The 17,636-nt window shown below is 41.9% G+C and overlaps 1 protein-coding gene across 2 annotated transcripts; it reads right to left on the bottom strand.

Moving 5' to 3' along the window:
• Window positions 1-1,508: 1,508 nt before the first annotated feature.
• ASB11 (ankyrin repeat and SOCS box containing 11) lies at window positions 1,509-14,464 on the bottom strand. 2 transcript variants are annotated; one of them, XM_002197520.5, is made up of 7 exons: window positions 14,219-14,464; window positions 11,144-11,223; window positions 8,082-8,189; window positions 6,429-6,579; window positions 6,084-6,218; window positions 4,986-5,177; window positions 1,509-2,058 (listed from the first exon to the last, which is right to left on the bottom strand). In XM_002197520.5, exons 1-7 carry the CDS (start codon window positions 14,394-14,396, stop codon window positions 1,934-1,936), a joined length of 969 nt encoding a protein of 322 aa, XP_002197556.3. In that variant the 5' UTR covers window positions 14,397-14,464; the 3' UTR covers window positions 1,509-1,933. The 2 variants fall into 2 exon arrangements, with proteins under 2 accessions (XP_002197556.3, XP_030137098.2); XM_030281238.4 differs by lacking the exon at window positions 14,219-14,464 and adding an exon at window positions 12,863-14,157.
• Window positions 14,465-17,636: the final 3,172 nt, after the last annotated feature.

The following is a 17,636-nucleotide window of genomic DNA, read 5'->3' on the forward strand; positions in this document are numbered from 1 at the left end:
TGATTTTCAAAAGCTCTTGAGAATTTAGTGTTCAAATCTCTGAGATTCATGATGTATTATACCATAGAAGGTCATTTATGTCACTGAAAACTTCATGGGCAATAGCTCTTGCCATCAGATAACATTCAATATGTGCAAACACAGGCTGAAACCTGCATCCATTTTTGGCTGTAATGCTGAAGGTCCAGTCTCATGAGCTGCTGAGAGCTCAATTTATCTTACTCATGCTGAATTAATCATAAAGAAGTATGGGAAACATTAGACCTTAATCTCAAAGAAACTGTCAGGGTGACATTAAGGGATTATTAGCATTGAATCAGAGACTGCTGCTGCTGGAGCAGGGACAGGAGCTTGAATGCTGTTGGAAGCCAGTCCCATATCCAGACTCCAGGAGGCCAATTCCCTCTACTTAAGATGTATGAGCAGTGAAAATTGGTTCCAGTATGCCTAACTCATAAAGAAACCAGTACACTTCACAGCCTGAAAATGTGTCAGCAGCCTCTTGGACCTGTGAAGCTGAGCAAAATGGAGACAGAGTCCTTTTAATTCTGCTTTCCATTTTACTACAACTAGTGAAACACCACTGCCTGTCTCATGGCAGAAGTTTACCAAAACTTGGCTCTGAAGAAATTTTTTTGTTCCCCAGAAGAACAGAAAAATAAACAAATCTTTGCAAAGTCAAACAGGCATTGCAAGTGTCACTATACACCACATTTCTTAACTCAAAGAGGTATATGCTTTCAGCCCTGCTGTTTCCAAGCTACAAATCCTCACATTACTTAAACTAATATCACAATGGACAATTATAACACTCAAAAAATCCTTTCTTCTGGGGAGGTAATTAAAGCCTCTCGAATAGGGGGTGAGGGAGCACACAAGCCTGCAAATCACTCCTGGTGAGGAAAATTCAACAAAGACAACATTTGGGTGATGCACAATCATCTTTAGTGGCCCTGCTTCTCTCCAGCTCCACAGTCCAAAGACTTACCTTGAGAAATGTCAAAGCATGCAAAGCCAAAAAAAAAAAGCAGCACTCTTTCCTTTGCTTTTCTTTAAACCTTGCAAAGGATGGACATTGAAATATCACCTACTATGCATTGTAAAAACATTTGCAGTTCTGTCATGGAATTAAGCTATGAAAAAATGTTCATGTAATGAACACAGCTGGATCTCAGGTAACATAACTTTGGAAGGATTTTTTTCTGGAAGAGGTGAAAGAGGTTTTTAAGACTTTCAGACAGTTTTATGGGTTTACTCGAAACCCCTGCATTTGCTTTCATAACATTTCTTGTACCTCCAAGGACAAGATGTGTTAGCATTGGGAATAGCTGTGCTCAGGGCTCAGGGATGTACAGTGGCTGGACAGCCAGAGACTGCTGGAAATTGATAGGGTTCCAGTAGACAATAGGAAGGAGATGAAAGGACGCAAAATCAAAGCTAATAAAAGATGTGCGGGTATTGTATACGTCTGATGTTCATCACTGAAAGTTTTCATTTTCACATACTAATGGAAGAAAAATATTCACTGCCTTTATTTTGACATTGAGATTGGACAGACAAGGGGAAGAAGATGCACAGATACTGCACAAATAAATATAGCCCTAAATGCAGGGGAAATCTCTGTGTCTAAGTGGGTGAGTGGACGTGTGCATATGCACGTACAAACACGTGTCAAGTGAGCTGTTTACATACTGGAACTTCTCAGGCTGGTCTAAGTCCATGTGGCAATAGATTGTGAGGGAACTGTGTGCATAATATCATTCACTGCCTGTGAAAAGGTGCTTTCAACTTTCACTGGCACATAGCAGCCAACATTTGGTAGCCACAGAGAATGGTAAATGATGCCTTTGATTTTTTTTTCTTTGATATAATAATCTTGGAGTAAACAACCATTTGTTCCTCTTTCTTTTCCAGTCTCAAGGCAGTCACAGACTCATCGATAGAGGAGAAAGTTCTCCAGTGGCTCCGGCAGGTGCAGCCTGGGGACTGTGTGCAGGCACGGCCGACCCAGATGCCTCCTGATGCACAACCTGCACAGCTGGGCGAGGCTGGCAGGACCTGGGGGGAGAGATAAAAGGCAAGAATAGGCACCCTCAAACCCACCACCAGTATGAGTCAAAGCAACAAACACCAGCAAGATTTGCAACTCAGGCCAAGCACTACATAATGATTTGCTGAGGTCAGAGAGAGTTAGATGCATTATTGTTTGTGTTAAAGTTGTGTTGTCAGAGCTGGTTCAGCAATTTGAAAGCTGTGAGACTAAACATCTTTCTCTGTATGCATAGCTAGGCTGTTTGCCATCTTTTCTTGAGCTAACACTTAAAACACCATAAAGTGTCTGCATTGGAGAGAGAGCGCTGGAATGCATAGCCCTTGCTCAGGGTGTAAGATAACCCCCAGCAGTTTGGTGAGGATAAAGGATAAGTACAGGTAATTTTTCATATCTACAGAACATGCTTTTTCCAACTACTGGTGTCTCAGCAGGTACCTGCACCAGTAGTAACTGCAATATAGCCTTTTTACATGACCATAGTCTCAGAATATTTATGTTTGTCAGCCAGTCCACCGGTGCTCCTCAAAACATTGCTTACTGCGACATTTAAGTTTAGCTAAGTCTGACTGAAGGGAAAACTTTTGAAGAAAGGTCTCAAAGATAGTCTTCAATTTTTTTTTTTTTTTTTTTTCAAAAAGACATTGAGGAGGGAAGGGAGGAAAGGGAAGGAAGGGAGGAAAGGGAAGGGAGGGAGGAAAGGGAAGGAAGGGAGGAAAGGGAAGGAAGGGAGGAAAGGGAGATTTTTGCCCTTCCCTTGCTGCATGTGAGAACTCTGGTTTAACATCAGAGGGTTGAGTGGTTGGAAAGCTGTCAGAGGACTCATCCTGGGCAGTGGCTGGCACAGTACTGCCCACAGTGCTGCTGGCCCAGAGTTTTCCCTGCAGGATGATTGGGAGCTGTCCCCACCGCACCGAACCATGGATCAGGTGAGGGGCATGCCAGGCACAAACCCACTGGACATGAGGTTCCATTGCTTCTGCAGCTAAAAGCTTGCATGTTCAAATGCACCCTGCTAGTGAATGTGTCCCTGCCTCCCCTTCACTTTCCTCTTACCAGAGCTGCTCCAGGTGCAACCTTTACACCTGCCCAGAGGTGCTCAGCTTTTGAACCCTCTCGTGCCCTTCCACTCCAGTTTCTGTACACACAGTAGCAATCACAGCAGAGTTTGACAAGTAATAGGCAGAGATGTGGACTAGAGGCCTGTCTTTTATCTTCCAGGTAAGAGTCATAATCTGTGCTTTTGACATGGGAAAATTTAGGAGCTTGAACAGGCTGATAATATCCCCTCTGAGAAGGAATTAATAGAAAAATATGGGATATATAAAAAAGAACATTTGTACTACTGTCACTGCAAGTGAAGAAAGAAACTACCACTTCGAAAGCACTTAGGAAAATGGACACATTTTGTGTTTCACATCACTTAATAGCTAGTGAGAGGAGAAATTAAAGGGACCCATCTAAGTAACCTCAGTGGAGAAGTTAGGGGTAGAGAAACTCTTTAGCCTGGGGTAGTTATTTGAAAGAGAAGGACCTCAGAAAACAGAGAAGTAGGGGAAAGAGTAGTTGCATGTTAAGCACAGCAAAATATCTGAAAGTGAGACCAAAGGTGAGGAAACTGAGGAAACTTCATGCCTGAAAAACAAAGAGTCAGAGGAACTGAAATGCCCTTAGAACCTTTCCGACTGTAAGGGAGAAGAGGGTGACAAGCTGAGAGTGGAAATCAAAAGGAAAGTTCAGGAAGAGAAAATTATTAATATTACAATATTTCTTTATCTACACTAACTCTGATTCACTCAGGGCAATGGTAGTAGGACACTTGCAGCACTGCGTTTGCTCTCACAATGTGCCACTGAGCTCTGGGCAGCTCAGGTATGGGGACAGAAGTCACACAAGGTGAGAAGTATTCAAACAAATTTCTCCTGGAAGGTTTTAGACATGACAAATTAAAGGTCTGCATGAAAAGTCATGGAGAAAGGGAACAGAACAGAAGGATATTAAGCCAATGTTTCATTTCCTCCATAAAGCCTACCTGTGTTCAGAGGGTTGGAACAAAGCCTATATGCAGCACTGACATTTATTAAGTTACCATGCAAGAGTTGTTTGGAAGTGGCTTTTTGAGCACATCATGCTTTGGTCCTCGGTGGGTTGTGAGCAGGCTCAGGAAGGTGAGAAGCCTTGCATGGGGGAAGCACCATTCACCCCCTGAGTCAGAAAACCCTCAGGGGACACAGACCAACTAACAGGGCACCAGTGAGCTGGGAAGCACAGAGATCAGAGGAGGAGAAACTAATTCAGCAAACCCATTGCACAGGGATAATGCTCTTGGATGCAGCAAGTTCTGGCCAAAAGTTGTGCAGGTGAAAACAGCACAAGAGGATCCTGATTCATTTCTGCTCAGAGGCTTCTTCCAGTAAATGGGAAAGATAATTAATTGCAGGAAGCCTGGAGGTAAACAGCAAAGTGCTGGTCTGTGCTGGGATTGCAGCCCCATAAACCACATCGAAGAGCTGTGAAGCTGAAGAGTCACCTGGCAAAGAGCTCTGCATTCTCCTGGCAACTGAGGACACTCTCACTCCTTAAGCCATGGTGCAAGGCTGAACACTGGATGATGGTACTCAAATATTATCTATTAATAAACTTTCATGGTAGTTTTTAACACTAGGAGTCCCATTAGGTAAATATGTATGATTTTCCTTCAGTAGATAGGAAAAGAAAGCACCGAATAACTGGCAGATTTACCAGCTAAAACCATAGCACCAGGTGGCAGATCTAGCAACAAAACAGATTTCTGTGTCATGTGTTGGAGGTTTGAAGGCAGCAGAGAAAGAGAATTTATGTAGAGCATTACTTATAAAAGCAGTTAAGAAATACATTTAGGTAAAGGATACAAATACTGCTTTACTTAAAAAAGGAGAAGAAAGGAAAGCATTACCTTCCCGAAGCAGAAGCGCCTGCTCCACTTTGCTGTGGGGTGTGGCAAGATCCAGGGCACATTTGAGGTCAGCATTTCTGCATTTTGGGTTAGCACCATAGTCTGTCAGCAAGACAACGATCTCCACGCTGGATTTCCTGGCTGCCGCGTGCAGGGGGGTGTCCAACCCCTTCCCCACATTCACATTGGCTCCTGGGGTGAACAAGGGCTCGTGGTTAGAGCTGGTGGGCAGCAGGGACTGTCTGAACCTGCATCACACAGACTGGTTTCCACCAGCAGCCTCAATAGATGAAGGGGATGGATGGCACACAGGACCTGCCCCATCTCTCAAGAGCAGCTGCACAAACCTCATCAGGTCAAACACCTGCTCTGGCAGAGTGCTCTGCTGAGAACTGAGCGGCCTGACCTTCAACCCAAAACGTGTTCAAAGCCTACCATATGTTCTTTAAAGTTGTTAATGACATAAAATCTAACATGGATTATGTTAATTTAATTACCAGGGAAAAAAGAAAATAGAAACCTTTAGGTATCTCATTGTAATGAGTCTGGAAGCACAGCGAGAAAAATGTTTGCCCCAGGCAGGCTGGGCACAGCAGGGCCACACTTTGAGCAGGTATAAGTCAGCTAATGCACACTGACCGCAAAAATTTATGCTAGTTCATAGCCTGTGCCTGCACCTACAGTGATTATTCTTCCAAGCAGCTTTACTGCTGTCCTCATCATCCACTGAGGAGGAGGTGAAGTTAATGGTTCTGATAAACTGCTATGTTAAGCAAGAGTTGATTTTGGTCAGTAATATTAGCCAGAATTTTCTGTGCTTCCTGTTATCATGCTAGAAAACTAAAATTCTGTTTTCACATTTAGATGATGTCAGGGAGGTGTCTGTAATTAAGAAGGCTTTTCACTTAGGAAATCATAATTTCTTTATCAACACAGGGGAAATATTTAATGGCCTCAAATAAGTCTGACAGAGTCACGCTCCTAAACAACTCCTGTGGAAATAACCCATGATGTTTTAAGCATAGAGGCAGCTCAGAGAGACCAGCGGCATTGGCTCACACCACCATGGCTCTCCCCTGGCCCCTTTTCCAGGTGTACCTAGCTCCAAAAGCTTCTTGACACATTCTGCTCTCTGGTACGTGCAGGCCATGTAGAGAGGAGTCCCATGCTGTGGGTCTTCGTGGTCAATGTCAACCTCATGGGCCAGAAGGGTCTCCATGCACTCCCTGTGACCTGTGGAGGGAAGAGCTGTCACTGAACTGCTGCAGAGCAGAACACACCCAGATGCAACTGTGAGGCACAAGAGCTGTGAAGAAGCCCAGCCTGTTTATCTGCACTGATATGGAAATAATTTTTTAAAAAATGCTTTGTGGATGACAAGAGACGCATTTGTCACGTAGTTATTGCTGGCTTCGCTCCCGCCCCTCACACCCAGAACGTCACCTCTCTTGACTGCCTCATGGATGGGCGAGGGCAGGTGGCTCCCCAGCTGCGCCTTGGCCCCGAATTCCAGCAGCATGGTGACACAGGCGGCACTGCCACTGCAGCAGGCGTTGAACAGAGGAGTGACCCCATCGATGGTGGCTGCGTTGACCTGCAGTGGAAGACGCACCAGGACAATCCGGTTTGACAGGAACGCTCTTGCAACGTGCCTCCTGTGCATGCCAGAAGCGCACCAGAGTGAGACTCTTGCCTTGTTTAATTTCAGGAATTAATTTATTTACAGTTTTCTGAGTTATATGTTGTGACATAACATACTCCTTCCATGTCTGCCCTCTTCCCCAGATAGTGCTACAAGGCAGAAACCCTGCCTGCTCTGCATGCTCCTGCTGGAGCTGCTAAGAAATGCAATTTTTTATTCCTTCTGTTTTTTTGTTTTTGTTTTTGGTTTTGGTTTTTGGTTTTTTTTATGTGAAGCAGCTGAGTATCTTCAACATTGTTTAGTTTGCACCAGCCTCAAGGTGGAATACCCTCAAATAAAAATGGATTTGCTTTTTAATTGAAAACATTTACTCTCTGTTTAATACTTTCATCTGAAAATGCATTTCCAGCAAAATAAATTTTCATAGAAACGTAATCCCAAAAATAAAAGGAGCTTGAAGAAGTTGGTATGCATGTGTGTCTATGCAAGACAGAAATTTTCTTCCCCAACCTCTGATGTAAAGCCCTGGCAAGAGCCACTGTTGCCATTCTGCATTGGGACAGCAGAGCTGTAGATCACAGAATCACAGAGCAGGCTGGGTTGGAAGGGACCATCAGGGTCATGGAGTCCAACTCCTGGCCTTGGGCAGGACACCCCAAGAATCACACCATATCCCTGTTTTTGCTATGTTTAACTACGTAGCAAGCCCTCAAGGCCAATTTATGAAGCAAATCTGCATGTCTTTAACTCTGTGGCACACCGGAGAAGAGCAATGATTATGCAAACACATGCCAATTTGTAAAATTTCCACTGCCTTCACCTCCTCCCAGTGTCATCAGGCAGGTGTGGCTGAAGCTGCTGGAGGCACTGGAGGTCTCTTGACTGTTTTGGTGCTGCTGGGTTTCTTGCCATATAAATTTTACTTTAAAACCCAGCTGACATAAAAATATTCTTAGATATTTCATCCATTCCTTAATCTTTATTATGAACATGTACTCTGCTTAGGTCCAGCTGTGGGAATTGTTATTTTATTAGCAGATAAAATCTTTCATTGCTTCAAGTGCATCCATTTTTACTTACATGAGACTCCCAACCTTCCCACAGAAAACCAGATGTAATTCCAGTGATCACTGCTGAGGGGGGAGGGGGAGGGTAAAGGTGTGAGTTACTTTCTTCAAGGTTATTTCACTTAGCATCTTTCATTCGTTTTCCATCAATCGTGACTATGTTTCAGACACAAAGGGAAAACAAAAGAGAATAAAGGGATGACACAAGGGGGAGACAAATCTATCACCCAGGGAAACAGAACATTGTTACGTTTTTCCACATTTCTGTCTGAGATGTCCACCTGCATCTTGGCCCTGACACACGAACAGCACGTCCAACATCCCCACTGATGCGGAGAGCGTCCGTTCCCAGGTGCCCACGTCCCCAGTGGCATCCCCAGGACTTACCTGGGCACCATTTTCCAGCAGCACCTTGGCACAGGCCACGTGGCCACCCAGGCAGGCCTCATGGAGAGCTGACACACGGTCTGTGGTCACCAGGTTCACGTTGAAACCCTGCAGCCAGGAGCAGGGTGTGAGGGGAAAGCCCTGCCCGAAGCACAGCTCCTGCAGGGTGCCCGTGGCAGGGGGAGCCATGGCAGAGCTGCGTGTCCAGGGAAAGGGCTCAGGTTGGATTGGTGCTGTTCAGGGATTTCTTGTCCCCACAAGCCACAACTGGTGGTAAAACTGGAGTTAAAGAGGGAGCAATTGCAAGCTATGCCTTGTATTTCTAGCTCTTTACAATGCATTGTTAATTGCAGGAAAGGCATCACATTTCTTTAACTTATAAGGTTTACATTCCCTTCCCTATTAAGTCCTGCACCAGGAGCTACAGCTGGAGGGATTCACCTCACCTCCCTGAATGAGGATGCTTCTGGCATCTGCAGGTATCTGCAGCTCAGCTGGAGCCGGCAGCTCCTTCAGTGGGGAGAAACAGGATTCCCTAGGATATGCTTCATCCCATGCTAAAGCCGCTGTTTCCAGTAGGGCAGACAAATTCTATCCTAAGAGTTCTTTCATTCACTGCATGGGGTGCCCAGGTGTGTTTCACTCAGAGGTAATAAGTACTTGTTAAACCTATAAGAGAGATGAATCAAATCCCACCCACAAATCCCACAGTTCCTCTTAACTGACCATTCAGGAAATGTTTTACGCTGGAAGAAAGAACAGTGATTTACAAATGCCTTATTTCAGGTATTTCCCTAATTCACAGTTGCCTATTCCTGTACAAAGACAAACCAGACATATTCACAAAGGGGAAAGCAGTTGTCATATGTGTTTTCCTCTGAATGCAACTGAATCTCCTGGTAATTAGAGTTTTATAGCCATGTGTGAGAACAGGCCTGGAAGCAGATCCATTTTCCTCTTGATGCCATATTTTGAAGCACAGTTGGTGTCTGCCTGATGTGCTATAGACAGGGCAGCTCACAAGATGGCAGCAATGCACTTTTTGGTACATAGTACCCAATGTAATGGGCGGAAAGGAGTACCTGGGAGCAACCTCACATGGTGAAAAAGGCAGGAGTCCTGATGCTGTGAGTATTAAATGCACTATAAACACTTCAGGCCAAGCATTACATGATAGAAAAACAATCTTTTTCAGTCATGTGAAAGTATTATTAATGTAGAAGTTGCTGGTAAAATTTCTCGTGCATTACAATGGTGCTAGGAGAATAGACAAAAGCTTGAAAAAATAGAGATTATTCCATTTTCTAATTGTATGGTTGTTTCATACTTTGTGATCAGCATATTCCTCGAAGATTAATTCCTTCTAGATACTCCTAATAAGGATACCTATTCTCAATCATTATTCATATATATATATATATATATATATATATATATATATTTAACAAATAAAACTCAATCATGTGAAGTAAAAGATAAGCACTGTTATCTTGGGAAAAACAGCAATGAAGAATAAGTTGTAGATCTTACAATGGCTGTTTGCCAAACATCACTCATGATAAACCTGGTTTTCAATGTACATGAAAAATCAAACTCTCTTCAGGCATTGAAACAGGCATTGGTGAATTCTTGAGCCATTTGAAAACTCCAGAACTACATCACCTCCCTGTGTCCAGGCATTCCCTGTGCAGCCAGAGCCTCAGTGGCTTTCTTGAAAGCTATGGTGCTGCAGCAGAGACTTCTGAGTGTCCCACAGATACTCAAATACAGTCCCATACTTCATTTCAGGCTAGTAGTATAACAATATTGGAAGCAATGAGCAACGATTATGCTGCTCCATGAACAATTTAATCCCTGCATTTATCAATCTGTGGTGACTCAGCTCCAATTCAGGCTCTACAGACATTGCTGCCCTGATCTCTTTTCATCAGCAAGGACCTTCATCTTTTACTCCCGAGATTAAATGTCTTCAGGAAAAAGAGAAATGGTGGATTAACTAAATGATATAACCACACTGCTGGGTGCTTCCTCAGTGTACACCCCTGAGCAGTGCATAACCAGGGCGTCTGGTGAACCACCACAACACTGGGTGCTCCACAAAGTGGTGTAAGGTCAGCATAAATGGAGCTAGAGGGGTCAGAAAACCATCAAATCCCCAAATGAATAAAGTCTCTTTCTTTTAATCTCTAACCTCCATCACTTCCTTTTCCATAAAAATCACTTTATGTCAGCAGGTGAAGGAAAGAGGGATCAGAAAATGGAAGGGCAAATACTGTCTGTAAACAATATTCTCTTTTAGCTGCAGCTATGCCTCAAAAGATGTCTGGAGAGGAGGCTTTCACACTGGCAGCTCCACTCCTTGAGGATGTTGTCCATTAGAGCTGTGGCCTCTGGTAAAAATTATTTACCTTGACTGTAAAAAGTCTGATAGCCAAGTCAAAAGCTTTATAGTGAGGGAATTAATTTCCTTGCAGTTGCCTTGGGGACAAGAGGGAGAAGGGGACAGTTACCTATTCATGCTAGATGCGGACACTGAGTTTAAGCAAAGGTGGTAAGGAAGATGATTGGCAGAGCACAAAGAACCATAACCTCGTTTCATATCCACCTTCTTTTCCTTCTCATGTATTCTCTCCTCCTCTCTTCCTTTTGCCTGAGCTCTCAGTTCCTTTTGGAGCAGAGAATTTCAGGCTGACTTCATAAAAGGCAAGATGCACTTTTACAGCTTTTTACTGGTTTTGGGGTTTTTTTAATAGCCTACATATACATATTTATTGTCCCTATTCTCAAGCCTAGTTGCATGGTTCATCACTGAGAAAGAGCACAAGGATCATTGTTTATTATATAGCAAGCTGCAAGGTGTGATATTCTTTGTCCCAGGCTTGTCCCTAGCTTCTTAACTGAACAAACTAATACATACCCAGAGGTGTTTGTGCTGATATATTATTCATACAGCCATATTTCTTATGCCCTGATGCAGTCTATTACCATCTCACCAGCCCATAAATGCAATTTATGTGAAATCCCCTTGCTTCCCAGCCTTTTCTTTCCCTGTGGGCTTTTACCTGTGCAATCAAGGTTTTCAGAGAGAGAAGGCGTCCCTGGAAGGCAGCATCATGAAGAGGGGATCGGTCTGCCCAGCTGCCTGAAACAGCAAATGCACGGAAGCTAATTCAGGGATGGAGCAAGAGCAGATCTTGGGAGGACAGGGGAAGCACAGCCACGTGTAAATGCAGATCAGGACTGAAATCAATGTGGCTTAGCGGTGAAACTGATTAATTAATTTCAGCAGAGCAGCTGAGGAATAAGAAATCCTGGATCACTTAGGGACCTAAACAAAAGCTTCTTGGCAGAACTTTTAAAAGAACAGTTAAAAACATGTTTCAGCAAAGATCACTGGTTTAGTGCTGCTGGGTCTCACATGAAGACTTCAGAACCCTGCAGTTCTCCTACTCAAAACCATGTCAACCTCCACCTTTTCCCAGGAGCTTTTGTCACAAGTTGCATCCCAGTTTCTCTGACTCTTTGTTAAGAGCCTCATAGCAGGGTTGACTTGTCCATCAAATGGATTCTGGCTTGTCCTTGGCAGTTTTATTTCCTGCACTGACAATTTCATAAATAATATCCTCCCTCTCAGACTACCATGTAACAGGTCTAATCATTCTCTTCACTGAAATATTTTAGAAAATACAAGGAAAAACAAATTCTGCCTGAAGGCTTTACTTTTCTTCTTTAATAATTTTGATATGCTGAACTGTTAAGACTCCTTCACGTAGGCCTTGATTGCCCTTTTGCTTATCCTAATTTATTTATATACCAAGAAAAAAAATTCTTTAGCCTAGCTACTACCTACAGGCATAGACATTCAGCCCAGGTTAAATCCCTGCCATTTAAATAAAGATCAAATTTACCTGCCCTATATTAAAATTTATAACCATCCTGTGACACAGTGTGTAGTAAGTATTTCTCCAAAGGCCAGCTGCATTTCCAGTGCCACAGGACAGAAGCAATACCAGTGTTTACATTCATGCTCTGTTGTACAGCAAACCCATGGGCACTGTATTTGAAACCCTTGTCCTGTTTAATTTTTTCAGCTATGCTGCACACCAGAGAGAATGGAAAGGGTGATTTATCTCCATTTCACATGCTACCCAAGGCAGGGAGAAATCAATGAGAGGCATGGACACATCCACAGGGCCTTGAGGCCAAGGACACAGTAGAGGTTTTACCCTTGGCCAAAGGAATCTCCTTTTGTTACCCAAGGACCAGGACGCACTTCGGCTGTTGGTGTTACAGTTTTAAATATAGTGTTTACTTTTGTTTCTATTGATTTACAAAGCACTTCCTGGGCTCCTAAGGCAGGAAACTGGCATGGAAAGACCAGCTGGCACAATATATGGCAAGGCTTTGAATGACACATCAGGAAACAGGGATGGAAGCATGATGGAAAGAGGGACCATGTAGGGACCAAGAAACGTCTTCCTGAAAACCTCCCAAATACCCCACACCTCTCATCATGCTGGTGACTGAAACAGGCAAGCTTGGTTCAAAGAGTCAGAAGATGCTGCAAGTGACAAAGCCCAGAGCCCTTACACAGCAAGATTCAGGAGTTACTCAGACAACAGAGCTACAGGGCCTTATTTAACCTTTTATGCAGAGTATAACTCGTGCGAGTGCGTGTTCTCACATGCATTTCCAGGGCATTTACAATGCATGTGGATGCACACACAGCCTCAGGACAAGACACACGGCTGCACCCTCCCACGCCAGCCACCACAACCTACCTCCCTGAAACGTGTGGCAAATATAGTTCCCATAGGGAGCACATCTCCCCTGCTCAGCCGGGAGGGACATGCCTGCAAGTGCTCTTTTTAAATGCCTACAGATAAATTATGCAGCCCTGCTGCTGCTGCTGTGCTACTTCACCGCAAAGAGAAAAGGTTGTGAAGCTCTGGCTGTAATATGATATACTGCCCCAGCAACCACATCACATGATCTTACATTTTGTAAGATTATCCTTAATGGCTTTCTGCAAATGGCAACTTGCAGATAAAAATATGTTATGGCCTGCTGAATTTCAAGGGACCTCAATAAGAACCTGCTTGAAGGAAAAACTGCTGTTCACCACATGTCAGACTATGATGGCATAAAGGTGCTTGGAAAAAAACAACAGCAACAAATGACTGGAATTATATTCTAGAGAATAAAAAATAAATTAATAACCAAGACATGCCTGTACATATACAGGCTTCGTAAAGGCTTTGTCAAAAATGCTTGGCTGCAGTATTTCTCTTGGCCAGATCTGAATCTCCCTGCTTTGGGTGGCCATCCCACACCATCTGTGTTGTGATGCCATTCCTGTGCCTGTTCACGATGGCACAATCATGAAGCAAGTGCCCAACAAATGAATCACATAGAAATGTGTGATGTCACAATGCTGCTCAGAATCTTCAGCTAGGAAAATAAGCCCTCATTAGCAGTAAATTTAAAATGCTGTGTCATTTTAATTAGTGGAATTAGCAGGAATACAAACCCATGCATATTCATTATTATGGCAGTGATGTGAAGGATTAAAATCAAAAGGATAAAAACAAAACCATGACCTGCTAAGTAACCTATGAAATACAACATATTATTGTGCTGTGTGTTTTTCAGAACAATTTTAACTGCATTCATTTTTATAATCTGATTTAACAAAACAAGGATTCTTGGCTTGGATTCATAAAGTCATTAGTTATAACCTCCTAGCATCTCCTTTCAGAAAATCAATGCGCTAAAACTTTTCCCTAAATATTCTCTGGCAGTAAAACTGGATGTTTAGCAAAACCATCTGTAATCACTGATAAAGAACACCTTGTATCTGAGAACAGTATTTTTATTTACCATGATGCATTGACCAACTGTTGTCCTCATTCTAGCTCGGTAATTGTTGGAGTCTCTTATTTTGCACACCTAAACTATGCCAACACATACTGACACTGCAGAGACCCCAGAAATGGGAGGCACTTCAGGTTAAAACATTTACCCCTGAATTTAACAAAAAATCCCTCATTTCATGGTGACTCGCTGATTTAAATCCTCAAGTTACAAAAATGTGGCAAATAAACACTTAAATGTTAGAGTCCATATTTTTACTTTACCTGGGACTATTCCATAGATCTCTTCTGCTATCCTGGCAGCTTCTTTTCTGTTGCCTTTTACAATATAGAAATGGGTCAGCAAAGCCAAGGAAATCTTAATTAAAAGCTTGAAGCAAAACAAAGCAAAAATGGCAAAATAAATGTTAGTGAAAGAATGGAGTATAGAGGTGCCCTCCATTTTGTTTTGCTCATTGAATAGTTTCTCAGGTTGGCTAAGTTGCACTGGGCTATTCTTGGTATCATATGTCATTTATTTTAAACCCTTCAGGACCTGCTGTTCCTCAGTTACCAAAAATACATCCTGGTTTTATTTGGTATGAGGTGTTTGATGCTAAATAACAATATCAAGGATAAGATATTGTGAACATCTCTGTATACAGGAAACAAATGAGAAAGTCCTTTCCAAACCTACATAAATGAGAATAAATTTTCAGAAAGATGCTGTCCATACCACCTGAAAGCCTATACATCCACATTAGATTTATTCTTAGAGGTAGCAGTTCCATTTGCAAACACTGCATAGATAAGGTTGCAGAAATTGTTCAGAGATGCTGCAAAAAGAATACTTTTCTGTTTTTTCCATCTTGAGAACAGGCCTTGCTGGTACTTAGATAGAGAACAAAGGCAAACATGCCAAACAAAAGCATTATCATGCAAGAATTTGAAATAAATCCATGTGGCCAAAGCCAGGGCTAAGAAGTTAAAGTTATTCTAGGAGGAGAAAAATACACTGAAATTGCACAAAAAGAAACATATAACATATCTGACACTCCTCAATTAGCATTTTCTCATATAGTTTTTTTCCATTACTCAGGGACAAAGAATGGTGTCCATTGATATCTCTTGCAAACAGCATTTTCTGTTTCAGAAATACTTTTACATTATCCTCCAATGATTAAAATGTGTAATATTTGAAACTGAACAAGATGCACTCTTTATTTAACTGACCTTTTTTCTTTTTGAAGGCGCATGGCTTTCCATAGAGAACAAAGGGTTTTTTCTGCATGTATTTATTTGAATCTGTGTAGAACACCCCATCTCATTTTATTTTAAGCTTTTATTTATTCCTGTTTTCCTATATGTACCATAGGAGGAGGATTTAATTCTTACTTGATTCCCCTCTTTGCCCAGGTTCTCCTAGCCTTTCATTCCAACATCTGTTGAGAAAAAAAGCAGGATAATTCCTCTCTTAGACATCCCAAAGAGATGGTGGATATGCACATGGAAATTATACAGCAAATTATTTCTCTGGGCATTGAAGATGTAATTTCTTTTGGTTTATAGCAATACAGCTGGTTTAGTACCTTGCTGTCTTTGGTGCTCAGCCCTGCCAGGTGCACTAAAATGCTATATAAAATATGTGCAGAGACAAAACACCCCAAGCAATTTTCTCAGGTGAAACAATTTTTCTAAAATTCTGAATTAAACCAAGTTATTATATTCTTACATAACTTAACTCCTTACAAAAGTATCACATCTACCTTTCCTTACACAGTGATATTAAATACCTGCAGAAACTATAATACTTATGAATCCAAAAGAGGAAAAATTCTTCTTTTTAATAACTTGAATACAGTTTGCCACAGACAGGTGAAGATATGGATTACAGGACAAGTTCAGTTAAAGAATCACAGAAAAACATATTGGTTTATTGGCAGTTAATTCTGCTCAGCTGAGAAACAGAGAAAAAATTAGCAAAAAAAGGTTGACTAAAAAACAGAATGGTCAGCCAGAAAAATCTGATAAAAAGAAAATATTCCTCCCGGAGCCAGATGAATAGTAGAATCTGTAAAGAACAAAATGTTGGATGCAGTGAAAAAGAACACATAAAAAATATTAAGACCATTACAAAGTAAATCCACCTAAATAACGGAGAAATCTTTCTTGTGTAGGATTTACAAAAGCGGGCTCTCAACTGGAGACGAGCAAGAAGGAAGAGCACCTTTTGAGGAAAAAAACCCAGACAACTGGGGTTTTAGTTGCAAAGGAAATTCACTGATTTTTTTTTCCCAATCTACCTAATAGAGGTTATGTAGAATTGTACACGTCCATAGAACTCAGAAAAATAGAAGAAACTGAAAATCAGGTGATTTCCACTGAAATTCTCTTATCCCTAATGGAATAATATCAAAGAGCTTTCCAATTGCTCTAGAAAATCATGAGAAAGTTTGACTGCTTGGGAGCAGTCACTGGAACATGACTCTCCCAGAAGGACTGACTCTATTTGTGTAGCAGCAAAACCACACTCCTGGCTTCAGAACAAGACAAATAAAGATTTTCAGTTAAATTATTCAGTGAGTCATTTGAGAAAAACTTGTGTAATCTCGTAATCTGCTCTGAGTTTACAAGAGCACTAGGAAAATTAATGCAGTGGACGTAAAAGAATATTATCATTGGGAAGACAGTTGAACAGCGTGGTGGAAAGTATGAATACTGCTGAGGGTGTTAGGCAGGTAAACAACAGCAAAGTTGGGTGTGATTGCTCAGAAATCTCTGGTATTTTTTAAACTAGAGGGATGAGCAACATGGTGTAGGCGTGAGAACAGGCAGAACACAAGAGCAGTGACAGTGCAGACACAGGACTGTCATCGTTCCTCCCTTGCTCTTTTGAGCATCATTGCTGTGAGCTGAATGAGGTGGATTATGCAACTCCATTGATAGACTTGAGTGAACAAGTCAGTCCCCTGTAAAAAAAACACACCTCACTGACAGCTTGTGCAAGATGCCCAGACTCCATGAATCACTCTTCCTTGACTCTAGGATAATTATTAAATTGTTAAATCAAAATATCCAAAAAATATATTAATCTTTCAAAAAATTGTCATGAGAAGGTAAGCAGTAGTTTAGCTGGATCCTCCAAAAAACTCAAAAAGTTATGTTTATATATGCTAGTTTACACACATGCAAGAAATAAGCAGTAAAAAAGGGCAAACCAGTTTAGAAAAACAAGTCATTTTCAGTAACGTTCACCTTAACTTTATCTAACTTCTAGGCAGAACTATCAGGTGTGACCTGAAGAATTTGGCAAGGAAATAAAGGGACGAGGAATCCTCATCTCAAAGAACTTCAAAGAGGTATTGGTCTATTCTTTTGCTACACACACTCTTTGAATTACAGCAGTGTATTTCTAATGTATGTAGTTGGGATTAGAGTATCCAGTGTATTCAATCAGACAACTGGGGGAAAAAAGGAGTCAGAAACACTCAAACAGAAGAGATGAGAACAAAGACATCCATACAGAGCTCGGCTACTTCTTTTCTATCAGTTTGATCGAATAAATGACACTACTTCCCACACAAGCCTTGCCTTATTTGCATCCTTAGGTCAGCTCACTTACAACACTTTTTAAATAAAAGGAAAGGTGCAGAGTGACTCACTGGCTGCTCTCAAGCCAATGTGGGATTCATCTCACCTATCT

The sequence above is a fragment of the Taeniopygia guttata genome, chromosome 1, assembly GCF_048771995.1.
Source record: "Taeniopygia guttata chromosome 1, bTaeGut7.mat, whole genome shotgun sequence".
In the NCBI taxonomy this organism is placed as follows: Eukaryota; Metazoa; Chordata; class Aves; order Passeriformes; family Estrildidae; genus Taeniopygia; species Taeniopygia guttata.